General features: G+C 64.4%; 1 protein-coding gene across 2 annotated transcripts in view; it reads left to right on the forward strand.

Moving 5' to 3' along the window:
- Positions 1-12,709, forward strand: part of PDE2A (phosphodiesterase 2A) — a 57,627-nt gene that overhangs the window by 22,744 nt on the left and 22,174 nt on the right. The window contains exon 2 of one of the 2 annotated variants that reach the window (XM_040584270.1): positions 3,241-3,301. In XM_040584270.1, coding sequence (XP_040440204.1) covers positions 3,241-3,301 — 61 coding nt within the window. Of the gene's footprint in view, positions 1-3,240; positions 3,302-4,186; positions 4,274-12,709 lie in introns of those variants that run through there. The other variant, XM_040584271.1, reaches the window with a different exon arrangement.

Here is a 12,709-nt window from a genome sequence, read left to right on the forward strand (position 1 = left end):
GCGTGCAGGGAGCAGGGTGTGGGGTGCATCATGCTGGGTGTAGGGTGCATCACAAAAGCAGCAGGGTGTGGGGTGCAGCATGTGAGGTGCAGGCAACAGCTCTCAGGGAACTGCAGGGTGTGGGGTGCAGCGTGCGAGGTGCAGGTTGCATTGTGCAGGGTGTAGGGTGCAAGTTGCATTGTGCAGGGTGTGGGGTGCAGCGTTCGAGGTGCAGGTTGCATTGTGCAGGGAGCAGGGTGTGGGATGCAGGATGTAGGGTGCAGGGTGCCACATGCAGGCTGCAGGATTCAGGGTGCAGGTTGCAGCACACAGGGAGGGTCCTGCTGTCAGGCCTCCACCTCCCCAGGGATCCTGGCCCAGCCCCCCAGAGATGCTTTGGAGCTGCAGCACCTCCCTGGGCCACTGAGAGGGGTTAGCTGGGAGGGGGGGATGCAGCTTCAGTAACCCCCAAACTCTCCTCCACTTGGCCATTGCCCCAAGGTGGCTTGGCCACTCAGTCACCCCACATGCCCATGGGATGCCCATGGGACAAGGGCACCGAGGAACTTTCCCACCCTTTGGAGATGTTTCTGCCTCCACCAGCAGCAGGGCTTTTGTGGATTTGGTGCTCCCCCCATGGGTCTCAAGACTGTGCGAGAGGGGTTGAGCCCCTGCAAGCCACCAGTGTATCCCCACAGTGCCCTGTCCCTGGGGAGCAGCAGGACCCTTTGGCTCCCAGCAGATGGGAGGCAAGACCAAGGACCTGTGCTTTCACTCCAGCCAAAGCTTCCCCTGCACAAAAGGCAGCACTTGCATCTGGCTGGAGTGGTGGGTGTATATTCTCTGATGTCTGATAGCGTGGCTGCGCACACAGCATTGGCACATAGGAGGCTCTTTGGGGTGTTTTGCAGAACCTGTGGAGCAGAGGTCCTGGGGACACCCCTCTGCAGTGGGGCTGAGCCCCAGTGCCATCGGGGGAAACACGCCAGGGGCGGCCAGCTCAGCTGGGGCTGCCCCCTCACGCCCACAGCAGCTGCAGTGTGGCGGCGGAGGGGATGAGCTCCAGAGGGTGGCTGATCTGGGGGGCTGTTGGGGCCTCGCAAGCTGGGACACGCTGCCAAAACATCCCCACCAAGCTGAGGGCAGTGCCCAGCGCCGGCAGGGAGGGGGCCCAGCACCCTGCAAGGGGCCCTGCACCCCCCGATTTCCCACCCCATCCAGCCTCCCTGCAAGCTGGGATGAAGAACTGGCTTAAGATCACACAGGCGATGGCTGCTGAGCAGCCCTGGGAGAGGATAAGAGCATGAGCAGCACTTAAACGGCTGTTACTGGCGGCTTAGGCCAGTTTAGCTCTGGTTCGGGTGATCTGAGCGACAAGGGAACGTGGAGCGAGCCAAGGGGTTCATGGGCTTTGGGGGAAGAGCAGGAGGTCTTCCTCCCCCAATCCAAGCCTTCCTCCTCTGCCCGGAGGAGATGGAGGTGGGATGGCAACCCTGGCAGGCCCTGTGTTTGTAGACTTTGGCACAGTGTCTCCTTCGCTTGCACATCTGCCTACTTTATTTCCCGTTTCTTCGTGTTTTCATTCGGTGCCGCTGCCTGCATCCCTCTGGCGGGTCACATCCCGGCTGCACCCATCCTGCCCGGCTCCTGGCCCTGGCTGAAGAAACCATCAAAGCACCGTCCTCTTGATCCGCCACCTCCACCACCCCGTCTCTTTGGGTGGGCTCCCCGAGCTGAGCCCCGCTGTCCTCTGTGCGTGCTGTGGCACTGGGGTCCCTGTGTGGCTCAGGTTGTGCAGGGGGAGCAGCACCCCCAAAATCCTGGTGCTTATCCCTGGGAGGGGAGGGGAGACTCGGCGTGTGTGTGCGTCACTTCTTACCGAAGGCGATGGGGGGGTGGGGTGGCTGGGAGTGAACAGCATCCCTGTGGGGGGTTCCCAAGTGGGGTCTCCTCCGTGTGTAAAACGGGGGTCCCTCCCTGTGCAAGCATGGGGCGGGGTGCTGTTGCGGTGCAGGGCTTGCCAGGGTGCTGGGTGGGACATTCCGTGGGGATGGGAGCCGGGGTGGGGAGGGCTCTCTGCACCAAGCCCTGCAGCAGAGTCACCCCAGGGCCAGGGGTGGGCACCCTAAAAATGGGGTGAGGCTTCCAGGGAGGATGGGGGGACGCCCAACCCAAGGGCACAGTCTTCAAAGGGGGGGAACTACACGGGGAGGGGGGGGGATCAGCGGGTGACCCCTGCCCAGAAAAGGGGAAGGCGCAGAGGAGGCACCTCTCAATCCAAGCCCTCTACCCCAACCCCCATGAGGGGAGGGTTTAATGGGAGGGTGGGGACTCCCCCAGACGCCAGACCCAGGGGGGGATACTCAGTACCTGCCCCATAGGAGAGCACTGCCAGCCTGCTGCCCCACAGCGGGAGCACCCCACCCCCCACCGGGGAGCAACACTCCTACCCCCTCCTCACACCAGAGACCCCTACCCCACAACAGGGAGCAATGAATGCCCTGACCCCCCCACCCCATACGGGGGGTGATGACCTGACTCTCTCCCCACACTGTGGACCTCCACCCCACCCCAGGGAGCGATGCCTCGACCCCCTCCCCACACTGGGGACCCACACCCCACCCCAGGGAGCGATGCCTCGACCCCCTCCCCACACTGGGGCCCCACACCCCACCCCAGGGAGCGATGCCTTGACCCCCTCCCTACACTGGGGACCCACACCCCACCCCAGGGAGCGATGCCTCGACCCCCTCCCTACACTGGGGACCCACACCCCACCCCAGGGAGCGATGCCCTGACTCCCTCCCCACACCGTGGACCCCCACCCCATATGGGGAGTGATGTCCCGACCCCCTCCCCACACTGGGGACCCCCATGCTGACACCAGCACCACCACCCCACCCCCGATACTGGGGACCAATGTCACTATGCCTCGACCCCTGCCCTACACCGGCCTCCCCTGCCCCGACCCCCACTCCGGGACCCCCCATCCCGCCTCCTGCCCAACCCCACCCTGCGATGTCCCGACCCCCTCCCGGCACCGGGGAGCCCCCGCCGGGCCCCCGCCCCCCCAGGCCGCCGCGCAGCAGGTGCGGAGCGGAGCGCGGGGCGGAGCGGGGCGGGGAGCGGCGGGGCCCGCAGCCCCTGCCCGGGGGCGGGGAGCCCCGGGCCGAGCCGAGCCGAGCCGAGCCGCGGCGGGCCGGGAGCCGGCATGGTGCTGGGGCTGCAGCATCTCCTCACCGCGCTCCTTCAATTTTTCAGACGGGGCCAGCAGGTTTTCTTGAAGGTGGAGGACGCCGTGCCCGGCTCCGAGGCGCTACAGGTAGGGGCGGCGGGACCCCCACCCACCCCACCCCACGGGTGTCCCCTCGACCCCACCCCCCCCCCGCTCCCCTCCGACCCGGGACCCGCGACCCTCCCCCGACCCTCACCCCTTCCAAAGTGGGGTCCCTGTTGCCAACAGCCTTCCCTTCCACGCGGGACCCCCGCCCCACCTCCATCTCCACGCGGGACCCCCGCCCCACCTCGCCTCCCACTCGAGACCCCCATTCCAGCCGCCTCCCCTCCCGCCCGGGACCCGGTTGGGATGACGGAAGCGGGTACCGGGGCAACCTTGCTGAGCCCCTTCCCGGTGCCGGGGGTCCCCGGGTTTATGCTGGGGTGGGGGGAGGTGCGATGGCGGAGCCTGGGCTCCCGGGGCGCCGTGCGACCCCCCCCGGGAGGGCCGGGGACACGCTTCTGCTCGGTGGGGAAACTGAGGCACGGAGCTGCGGGCCCGGCCCGGGGGAGGCTGGCCAGGATGGGGAGCACCGAGGGGAGTGGGCGAAGGGCGGTCGTGCCCCCCCGGACCCCCTTCCGCAGCCGGGGGGAGCTGGCCGGGTGCGCGGCGCTGCACGGAGCCGGCCGGGGTGGGGGGCCCGACTTGGGGGGAGTCAGGATGAGACCCCCGCGGCTCGGTGGCTCCCGGGGTATGGGAGTGTCCCACCGGGGGTGCTGGGGTGCGGAGCGCCTGGCAAGCGGCAGGGAGAGGGCTCCCGGGGCGGGGGCTGCTGTGTCTGTGTGGGTCCCTCGCCTTCCCCGGAGGGGTCCGTGCGTGTGTCCCCCACAGCCCCGCAGGAAGGAGGCGGCCGGGGGGGGGGGGGGGGGGGGGGCGCGGATCCCGCCAGGCCGGAGGAAATGGGCTGGACCGGGTGGCCCCGATCCCGGCCGCGATCCCGGCCGCGATCCCGGTCCCGATCCCGGTGCCGGCGGAGCCGGGAGCCGGGGCCGCACCATGGGGAGCCTCCAGGACACCGTGAGCGACCCCGGGGCGGGGGAAACGGGGAGACCCTAGGGGGGTCTAGGGTGGAGAGGGCTAGGGGTCCCTGCGTGCGAGGGTCCCTTGTGTGCAGGGGGTTTGGGGTGCGGTGTGGTTGGGAGCACCTGAGGATGTGGGTGCTGTGTGTCTGGGGGGGTTGGGGTCCCCACTCCCCCCTGTCCCCCTGCCCTGCTTGCAAAAGGAGCCCCCGGTGCGCGGCTGCAGGCAGCCCTGCCTGGCCAAGGCAGGGGCAGGCAGCGTGTCCCACCACAGGGCCGGTCCTCGGGGGTGGGGGGGGTGGGGTGTTGGAAACGGGGAAGCCCCATCAGACTCCCCCCAGCAGCACCCTTCCCTGAGACCCCCCTCCCTCCTTGAGTGAGTTGCACATTTTGTGGGGACACACATGGCTGCACCCCCATATGTGGATGGGAAAACGTTTGGTCCCTTTGTGCTCCTGTGCTTTCAAACACACCCCAGTTTGGGGAGGGGGTTGCTTGGGGGGATTCCCCCTCAGACCACAGCACTCCCACCCCTTCGTGCCATCTGTCTGCCCTCTAGGCCGGACCCCTGACCCCCATGCTGGCCGTGCCGACGGTTTGGGGTGCAAGAGCTGTGGCCATGGTCCCACTGCCCCGTGCTGGGGGCTCGGGCTGGGCAGGGGCTCCGGGGGGCTCCAGTTTCAAGGCCGGAGTGAGGCAGGGACCTGAGGCTTTGCACTGGGAAATGAAGGGAAGGAAACACTTTCCGGGAAACAGCCAAAAGCTGCTGACAGAGGGAAAGGAGCTGGCTTGCGCCCCAGTGGTCTGGTGCTCACCATGGGGTGCGCTGAGCCCCCAGGGAAGGGCAGGGTGAAGCCTGGGGACATCAGAGCTGTCACCTGGCACAGGGGCAGGATGTGTGACTCCTTACCGGCCTGGGAAAGGAGCCCTCTCTGCAGCACAGGGGGGACCCTGTGACCCCTCTTAGTCCCAGACCCCCAGCACCCAACCAGCCCTGTCCCAGGAGGGTGCTTACAGCTGGGTGGGCATCAAGCCCCGGCTGCAGCCCCCCAAGGGGACCTGGAGGTGTGGGAGGACCTGGAATAGAGCTGCAACCCCCAGTTCTGGTGAAGAAAAAGCCACCCAGATGGGAGGCCGGGGGGGGGGGGGGGGGCTGGGGTGGCACTGAGGAGGAGAGGGACATGTGACAGGGCAGAGCTGCCCCCCAAGCCATCCCTGGCGTGCACAGGGCAAAGGGACATGACGAGGGATGTGTGGGGGATGGATCCTGCCAGGCTGGCCCACTGCAGTGCACGCCAGCCCAGGGTGGGAGAGGAACAGCTCATCCCGCCCCCAGCCCCAAAATGCTCCTGGACCCCCATCCACATCAGTGCCCTGGGTGCTACCTGTGTTTGGGACCCCCTTCCCCGAGCCTGGTGTGTGTGTGTAGGGGATATATAGGGCTTGGGGCTTTATTGCTCACCCCAGCGCCAGCCCCCACTTAGACCACCCCACTGTGGGGTGAGGCTGAAGATGTCTGTGCCTCCTCTCCCTCCCAGCCGCCGGCCCCAATGCAATTACCCATTGACTGGCCCATGAATCAAACCCTAATTGATATGTGTTCGCAGCCTGGCTAAGCAGGAAGGAGCTGGGGGTGGGGGGGGGGGTTGGGGGAGGTTTGGGGGGGGGGGGATGGCACACTGTGCCCAGGGGCTGGGGACAGGGGGAACACACTTGGGTACTGCCTCCCCCCTGCACCCCATCCCACCCCAGGGGATGATGCCTTTGCCGACCTGGCAGGGCTCGGGGTGCCTTGGCTGCTGCTGCGGGGCTGCCTCTGCCTCAGTTTCCCCACGCGTGGGGCCAGCGGCCAGGCTCATGGGGCAGGGGACCTGTCGAGGGCGGTGTAGGGACATGGGTGTGTGGGCGTTTGTCCCGGCTTTGCTGTCGTTTCCTCCGGCGGACACAAACACATCAGCAGGGCAATAAAGGGGAGGAAAGGGCCGCGGCGCACAATGCGGCAGGGATGCTTCTTTCCATGACGTGGGGCAGGGCTGGCTTCCTCCACACCCCACCGAGCCACAGGGCAGAGCGAGACCCCCACATCGGAGTGGGGCCACCCCACTGGTCCCCAGCCTGGGGGTCCCCACCGGCAAAAGCTCTTTCTGCACAGCTGCTCTGAGGAGTGACTCCTCGGGGGTGCAGGATCAGCCCGTGCCAGCCCTGGCACTGCTTTTGAGGGGGGACTGTGGGGTTCAGGTTGTGGGTCCTGCCCCTCCCATGCCCCACGGCATCACACGGGGCTTGCGGCTGCCTCCAGGGACATGGAAGTGGCCCAGCCATGGTGGCACAGCCCTGCCTTGTCCAGGTGGGCTGCAGGGCGAGCCCAGAGCCTGGCCAGGCTGTGGGTGCTGCTGCTGCACCCCGAGCAGTGGGGCTGTGTGCAGGCATTGGCACTGGGAGATGCAGAGTTGGGTGGGGGGCAGCTGGCACTGGGGTGGGGGGTGTTGACCTTTGGTATTTGGTGGAGAGGAGGAATTTTTTGTGCTGGGTCCAGCAGTGCAGCATTGTCCTCCCAGCCACGATGGGTGCTGCGGCTGACCTTGGCTTTTTGGAGCCGAGCTGAGACATTTTGCTGGGAGGTGATGGCAGGGATCCCCTGCCTGCGGCCAGGCAGCCGAGCCAGCTGCCTACAAGGCCAGGTATGGGGGGGGGGGGGGGCTTATGTGCCTTGCGGGGGGTGAGCTGGCTGTGGGGACAGTGGCATCTGTGGCGGCACAGTGGGGAGAGAGGGGCGAATTCAGCAGGGTCTTCTCATCCATGCCACATGGCAGCCAGGGTGTTACTGGGAAGGGCTGAACCTGAGGCTCACCTGAGGCCCTCCCCCCTCCCCCAAGCATCCACAGCCATGGGAAAGCTCATCCCTAATCCCATTCCAGCTCCGGGGTGACCCTCTCAGAGGTGAGCCTGTGGACTGGGATCTGGAGCTGCTGGATCTTTGCAGCCGCAGCCAGTTGCATCCTTAGCCCGGCTGCTCCACAGATGTGGAGGAGGAGGTGCTGGGGACCTGCCCCAAGGAGGACACATGGGCAGGGAGATGCTGGGGGACATGGAGGGGAGCAGATGGGGAGCAGGGCTGGTTCCTGAGACTCCCTGTTCTTGGCGCAGGAGAGAGGTGATCGCTGCTTCCAGCCTGGCTGCATCGGGGTGCTGCCAAAACCCAGAAGCAAATCCTCCCTGGCAGTTGTGTGTCAGCCAGAGTGGGGATTTTCTCTCTGCTTTTTGGCTCAGGCAGGTCTCTGCAGGTGCATCCCTCTGCCACCCACACACTGGTGTTTGTGGCCCTGGCAGGTGCATGGTGCCTTGCACCCTTGGGTGCCCTGGGCATGGCTTTGGGATGAGGCATAGACAAGGGCCTTGAAGACTGGACCCCCAGCTGGGTTCTGATCTGCTGAATGCCAGCATTGTAAACCTTCCCCCATGGGGAGCCATTTAAATGGGTAGCTTTGGGCTTCCCCTGGCCATGCCTCAGTTTCCCCATCTGAGTAGTGAGATCACTGCAATTCCCAGACCTGGCCGCGGTGGCTGAGAGCTGGATCCTGTAACCAAAACCTCTTATATATGGAAAATAAAAGAGGTCCCTGTGTGTACAGAGCAACCTCCCCGAGGGAAGCGGCTCTGCCAGCCCCCAGCCGCCTGGGCCGTGCTCTGAAGTGCTGCCCCAAATTAAATTCCTCCCCAGCTTGCAGATGGCCAGGAATTCAATTTTCCCAGATCCCATCAGAAGCTGATAAATGAGCTCCCTAATCACTGCGCAGATCCCATTGGTGCTGGCCCTGCTGGGGGGAGATGTGGGAAAGCTGCATCTTCCCTTCCCATCCCACCACTCGAAGTTGCCCCCGTGGGACCCAGCTGCCCCCAACCCTCTGAGTCCCTCTCCGGCTGCATCCTTGGAGTGCCTGGGAAGGAGGCTTTGCCACAATGCTCCTGCGCAGAGCCAGGTCAGGGGAGCCTCAGCACAGCTAACCTGCTGGAAAATATCTAGGAAAGTCCTTAAAACCCAGCCAGGAGATGCTGGTGGCCGACAGGGACAGGAGAGGGGACTGTGTGCCAGAGAAAACCTTCCAGGAACACCATGTCCCAGGGATGTGCATGGTGCCAGCTCCGTGCCAGCACTGCCTGCAGCCGGGGCCCTGCGGCAGCGATGCTCAGCCCTGTGCCTGGCTCTGTCGTGGGTGCCAGGGCCAAAGGCTCGTTCACAGCTGGGTGCCAGGGTGGCCACGGCAGCTGCTATAAATGTCCGTGTCCCTCAGGGAGAAGGCAGCCGGGTGCCAGGGATGCTGCTAATGATGGAGCAGTTTTCCCTGCGGCTGCCTCAGGAGGATGGAGAGGGCTGCAGGGCTGCAGCTGTGGCGCAGGGAGGGCACTTGGTGCCCGTGATATGACAGGAGGATTTTAGGGACAAGCGTGCCTTCACCCTCCTGCCCAGATGGCCCCCGAGCCCTGGCAAGGGGGTGGCATTGCCTGCCAGGATGCGGCCGGTGGTCCAAGCAGATATTCAGTCAGGACCGTTTTCTGATCCAGTTTTCCAGGATGGCCCCAGCTGCACCCCCAGTCCGTGCATGGGATCACACCCGGGGTCCAGCCATCCTCCTGGCCCTGTGTACCCCACAGCCAGGCTGGTTCCCCCCATCCCCACCTGCCCCCATCCTCTGGTGCGTTATTTGTCAGCGCCGCAGCCTTGTGGGGTGGGCAGCTCCGCACTGGGAACAGAGGGGCGGCTGGGTCAGCTCCCTCTCTAGGAATGCTGGGGTGTCACTGCAGTGCCACTGCACCCCTGAAACAGGCTGGGGCAGGAGACAGGGGGCTGAGAGGGGTCCATGTCCCCCTCCCTGACAGGGGATGTGGGTTAGGGACAAGTGACATGGGGCTGAGTGGGGTCCGTGTCTCCCTCCCTGCCAGGGGATGTGGGTTAGGGACAAGTGACATGGGGCTGAGCAGGGTCTGTGTCCCCCTCCCCGCCAGGCAGCAGCTGCCCTGCTCTGGCCGCAGGGTGCCCGGGGGGCCACGGGGATGGGGCCCGTTGTCCCTGGGGCACGGGGGTCCCCAAGGCAGGCAGGGCTGGCTCACCAGCCACGTCTCTGCTCCTCCTGATTTGTTTCCCACCGAAATAACAACTTCCTTCTTTTCCTGGTGGGAGAGACCCCCGGCCCTTTCCAGCTCTGCTCTTATCAACAGCTAATTAGTGGCAAATCGTTTGGCCAGCCCGGCCAGGGACTGCTGTTCCAAGAAGGCCGCGATGTTCTTGGGGACGGGAAATCCTTGAGGAGGAGGGCCGCGGTGCCGGCCGTTTGTCCTGCACGACAAAGGGACATCAACAGGAAGCGACCTTGACTCTGGCCCTGCTCCGTCAGCCCCGAGAGGCGAGGCTGGGATGCGGGGGGATGACCTGAGGAGCATCCCCGAAGGTCTCAGGGCATGGTGGATGTTGGAAAATTTGCTTGCAAAACTCAAAAGCCTCGCTCGGAGACCGCAATGTCCGCAGGGAGCATCAGTCCACATGGTCCCAGTCTGTGCAAATGCCCCATGCAGACGACCTGGGCAAATGCTCCGTGCAAATGGTTTGCACCACCTGTGCAAACTGGCATGTGCAAGCAGCCAGTGTAAACTGCCCTGTGCAAAGTGTCTGTGCAAACTGTCTTTGCAAAGTGCCCTGTGCAGTGTTGGTGCAAATGCCCCTTGCAAATGGTTTGAGTCACCTGTGCAAACTGCCCTGTGCAAACGTGCCATGCAAACTGACTTGTGCAAATAGCCTGTGCAAATGGTTTGCGCTGCCTGTGCAAAACGCCCTGTGCCAACTGCCCCATGCAAGTGGCCTCTGCAAATAACCCATGCACACTGTCCTGTGCAAACTGCCCTGTGCAAATGGCCTGCGCAAATGCCCCGTGCATTTCCATGGCATGGTTTTCACTGCCTGTGCGAATGGCCCCATGAAGCCCACCCTGCGCTAACCACTGTGGCCCACGAGCCGGGCTGCCCGCCGTGTGCCTGGCAGGGCCATGCCATGCCAGTGCCACTTCTATCGGGCTCAGCTGTGATTATATTGCAGCCTTGTCAGCTGGGACTCTCTAATAGACCAAGAACACCTGAAGTGACTTTTAAAGTGCTATTTAAGGAGAAGCAAACAGCTTGCACTGGTGCAGTTAGTTGGTGCTTTGTGCCTGTTGGGTGGTGTTTAAGGCTGTGGTTAAGTGTGGCAGGCTCAAACGAGGGCATGGGTGGGGGGTCACTGCTAGAGGGTCGCACAGGGCTCTGGGGTCAACGCTGGAGGGATGTGCCGGGCTCTGGGGTCGATGCTGGGCTCAGCACAGCCCTTCCCATCTGGGTCTAACCCCAGCGCCGCCCCGAGCTGGTCCTGCACAGCTGTGACCCTGCACGGCTGGGGAAACTGAGGCAGGTGTGGGCATGCAGGGCTCCTCGTGTGCTTTTTTTTGGGTGGCTGTTCACACAGATTTGCATCCTCCAGCCCTGGGAAGCCTGAGCCCAGCATCACTGGGTGCCAGGGCGGCTGGGTGCCAGGCTGCCACCCTGCAGCCCCTGCCTGCGGCACCCAGATCCTCATTTATTTGCTGCAACAGGACCCTGGGCAAACGAGCGTGGGGAGGCAAGAGATATCCCAGAAGTGTTTCCTTCCCGTTGATGCTCATTATCCCCCTAGAAAAGATGAGGTAATTAAGGAGTTACCTCGAGTTACAGGTTGTTGTTGCTTGATTAGATTAAAGCAATGTAATTTGGGACTGCAAGCAGTGCTCTAATCCAGGATGGGCAGGCAAGGAGGGGATGGATGTCTTCCCGGCTGGGGTTGGACACAGAGCTGCCTGCTCTCCCCTCCGTCCCTCTGTCCGTCCATCCGTCATCACTCCATCCTCTGCTGCCCTGGTCCTTGCCCCAGGGCTGCTGGCTCCATACCCCCACCCCGATGGAGAGGATCCCCTGGGGAATTGTGGCTCTGGGGCTGGGGAGGAATGCTGGAGCAGCGTAGGGAGAGGGTGACAGGGCCATCAGCAGTGTCACTCAGCCCACTGCAGAGCTGGCGACAGCAGAGCTCCTGCCTGTGGTGGGACCTGCTGCCTTCCCTGCTCCACGCCTCAGTTTCCCCACTTGCACTGCAGCGTTTGAGCTCGGCGATGCTCTCTGTCTGCACGGGGCTCCTGCCTGGCCCTGCCTGCTTGTTGTCAGCTCCGCGTTGCTAACACACAGCTAGAGCTTGGCTATATTTAACCACCGCGGCCAGAGCACGGGCCGTGCAGCCGGGGGGGCAGCGGGGAGCAGCCCCCCGGGGAGGGGAGCAGGGCTGGGGGGCTCATCATTGCCGGAGGCGAGGGGGAGGCAGGAGAGGAGGATGAATCATGGCTCAGGGATATTTTTAACGCCGCCAGATTGCTTGGCAAATGCTTGGGCAGGGCGGCGCGGGCGCCAGGGCTGGGTGTTTGCTTGCAGCCACCGGCTGCTGGGGCTCAGCTTGGGGGTGCTGGGGGACCTGGAAGGGGGTTCGGCCATTCCCCTGGGATCCTGGGGTGTGAGCATGGCATTATCACCTTGCTGCCACACATTGGAGAGGTGGCAAAGGCAGGGAGGTTTGTCCCTGTGCCTTGGGTGCAGTCAATGGGGGCAGAAAGGGGGGTCCTGGACCAGCATCTTCCTCTGCAAAGAGGAGGCAGGAGGGGAGAAAGTGCCCTGGCAAGGGGAAAGTGATGGGGAAAGCCAGAGTTGTGGCACAGGAGAGGATCTGGGTGTCCCCGCCTGCGGGTGCCAACCCGCTGTCTGCAGGTTTGGGGAGAGGCAGGGAGCCCCTGGGGCTGCTCTGGCCAGGGAAGGTGACCCAAGCAGCCGGGTGTCCCCAGGCTGGGGACACGGGGACCGGCAAAGGACCATGCTGGTGAAGGCAGGCTGCCTCCCAGATGGCAGTGAGCGGCGGCAGGAATACAAATGTGATTTGCTTTTTGCCTCTCAGACGGGAGAGCGTAAAGAGATCCAGAGGCAGGTGGCTGCGGCCGAGCCAGTGTGGGCTAAAAATGCATCCGATGGGAAGAGCCCCCGGTAGGAGGGCACCGAGCCCCCAGCCCTGGCTCTGCGGGACTGCGATGGGGTGACCACCTTAGCCAGGCTCCTTGGTGCCTGCCTGGAGCGGCTTTGCCCTGCTCAGCCTGGAGATGTGGTCGTCCCCCTCCTCGAGGGCTGTGCGCTGCCGGGGATGCACCGGTGAGGAGCTTTTCCCTGCAGAAGGTCCTTGGTCCTCGATGCCTGCAAACACCCTGCAAGAGGCAACAGGCCTGGTGTGAGAGGGGCTGGGGGTTAGCAGGGGGGTCCTGCCTGCTCTGGGGCTCTGCTGGCTGTGGGGCTGCCATCTCTCACCCTGTCTACTGCTGGAGAGGGCTAAAGGCAAGGCAGTAAA

Source organism: Falco naumanni, chromosome 2 (genome assembly GCF_017639655.2).
Source record: "Falco naumanni isolate bFalNau1 chromosome 2, bFalNau1.pat, whole genome shotgun sequence".
Classification (NCBI taxonomy): Eukaryota; Metazoa; Chordata; class Aves; order Falconiformes; family Falconidae; genus Falco; species Falco naumanni.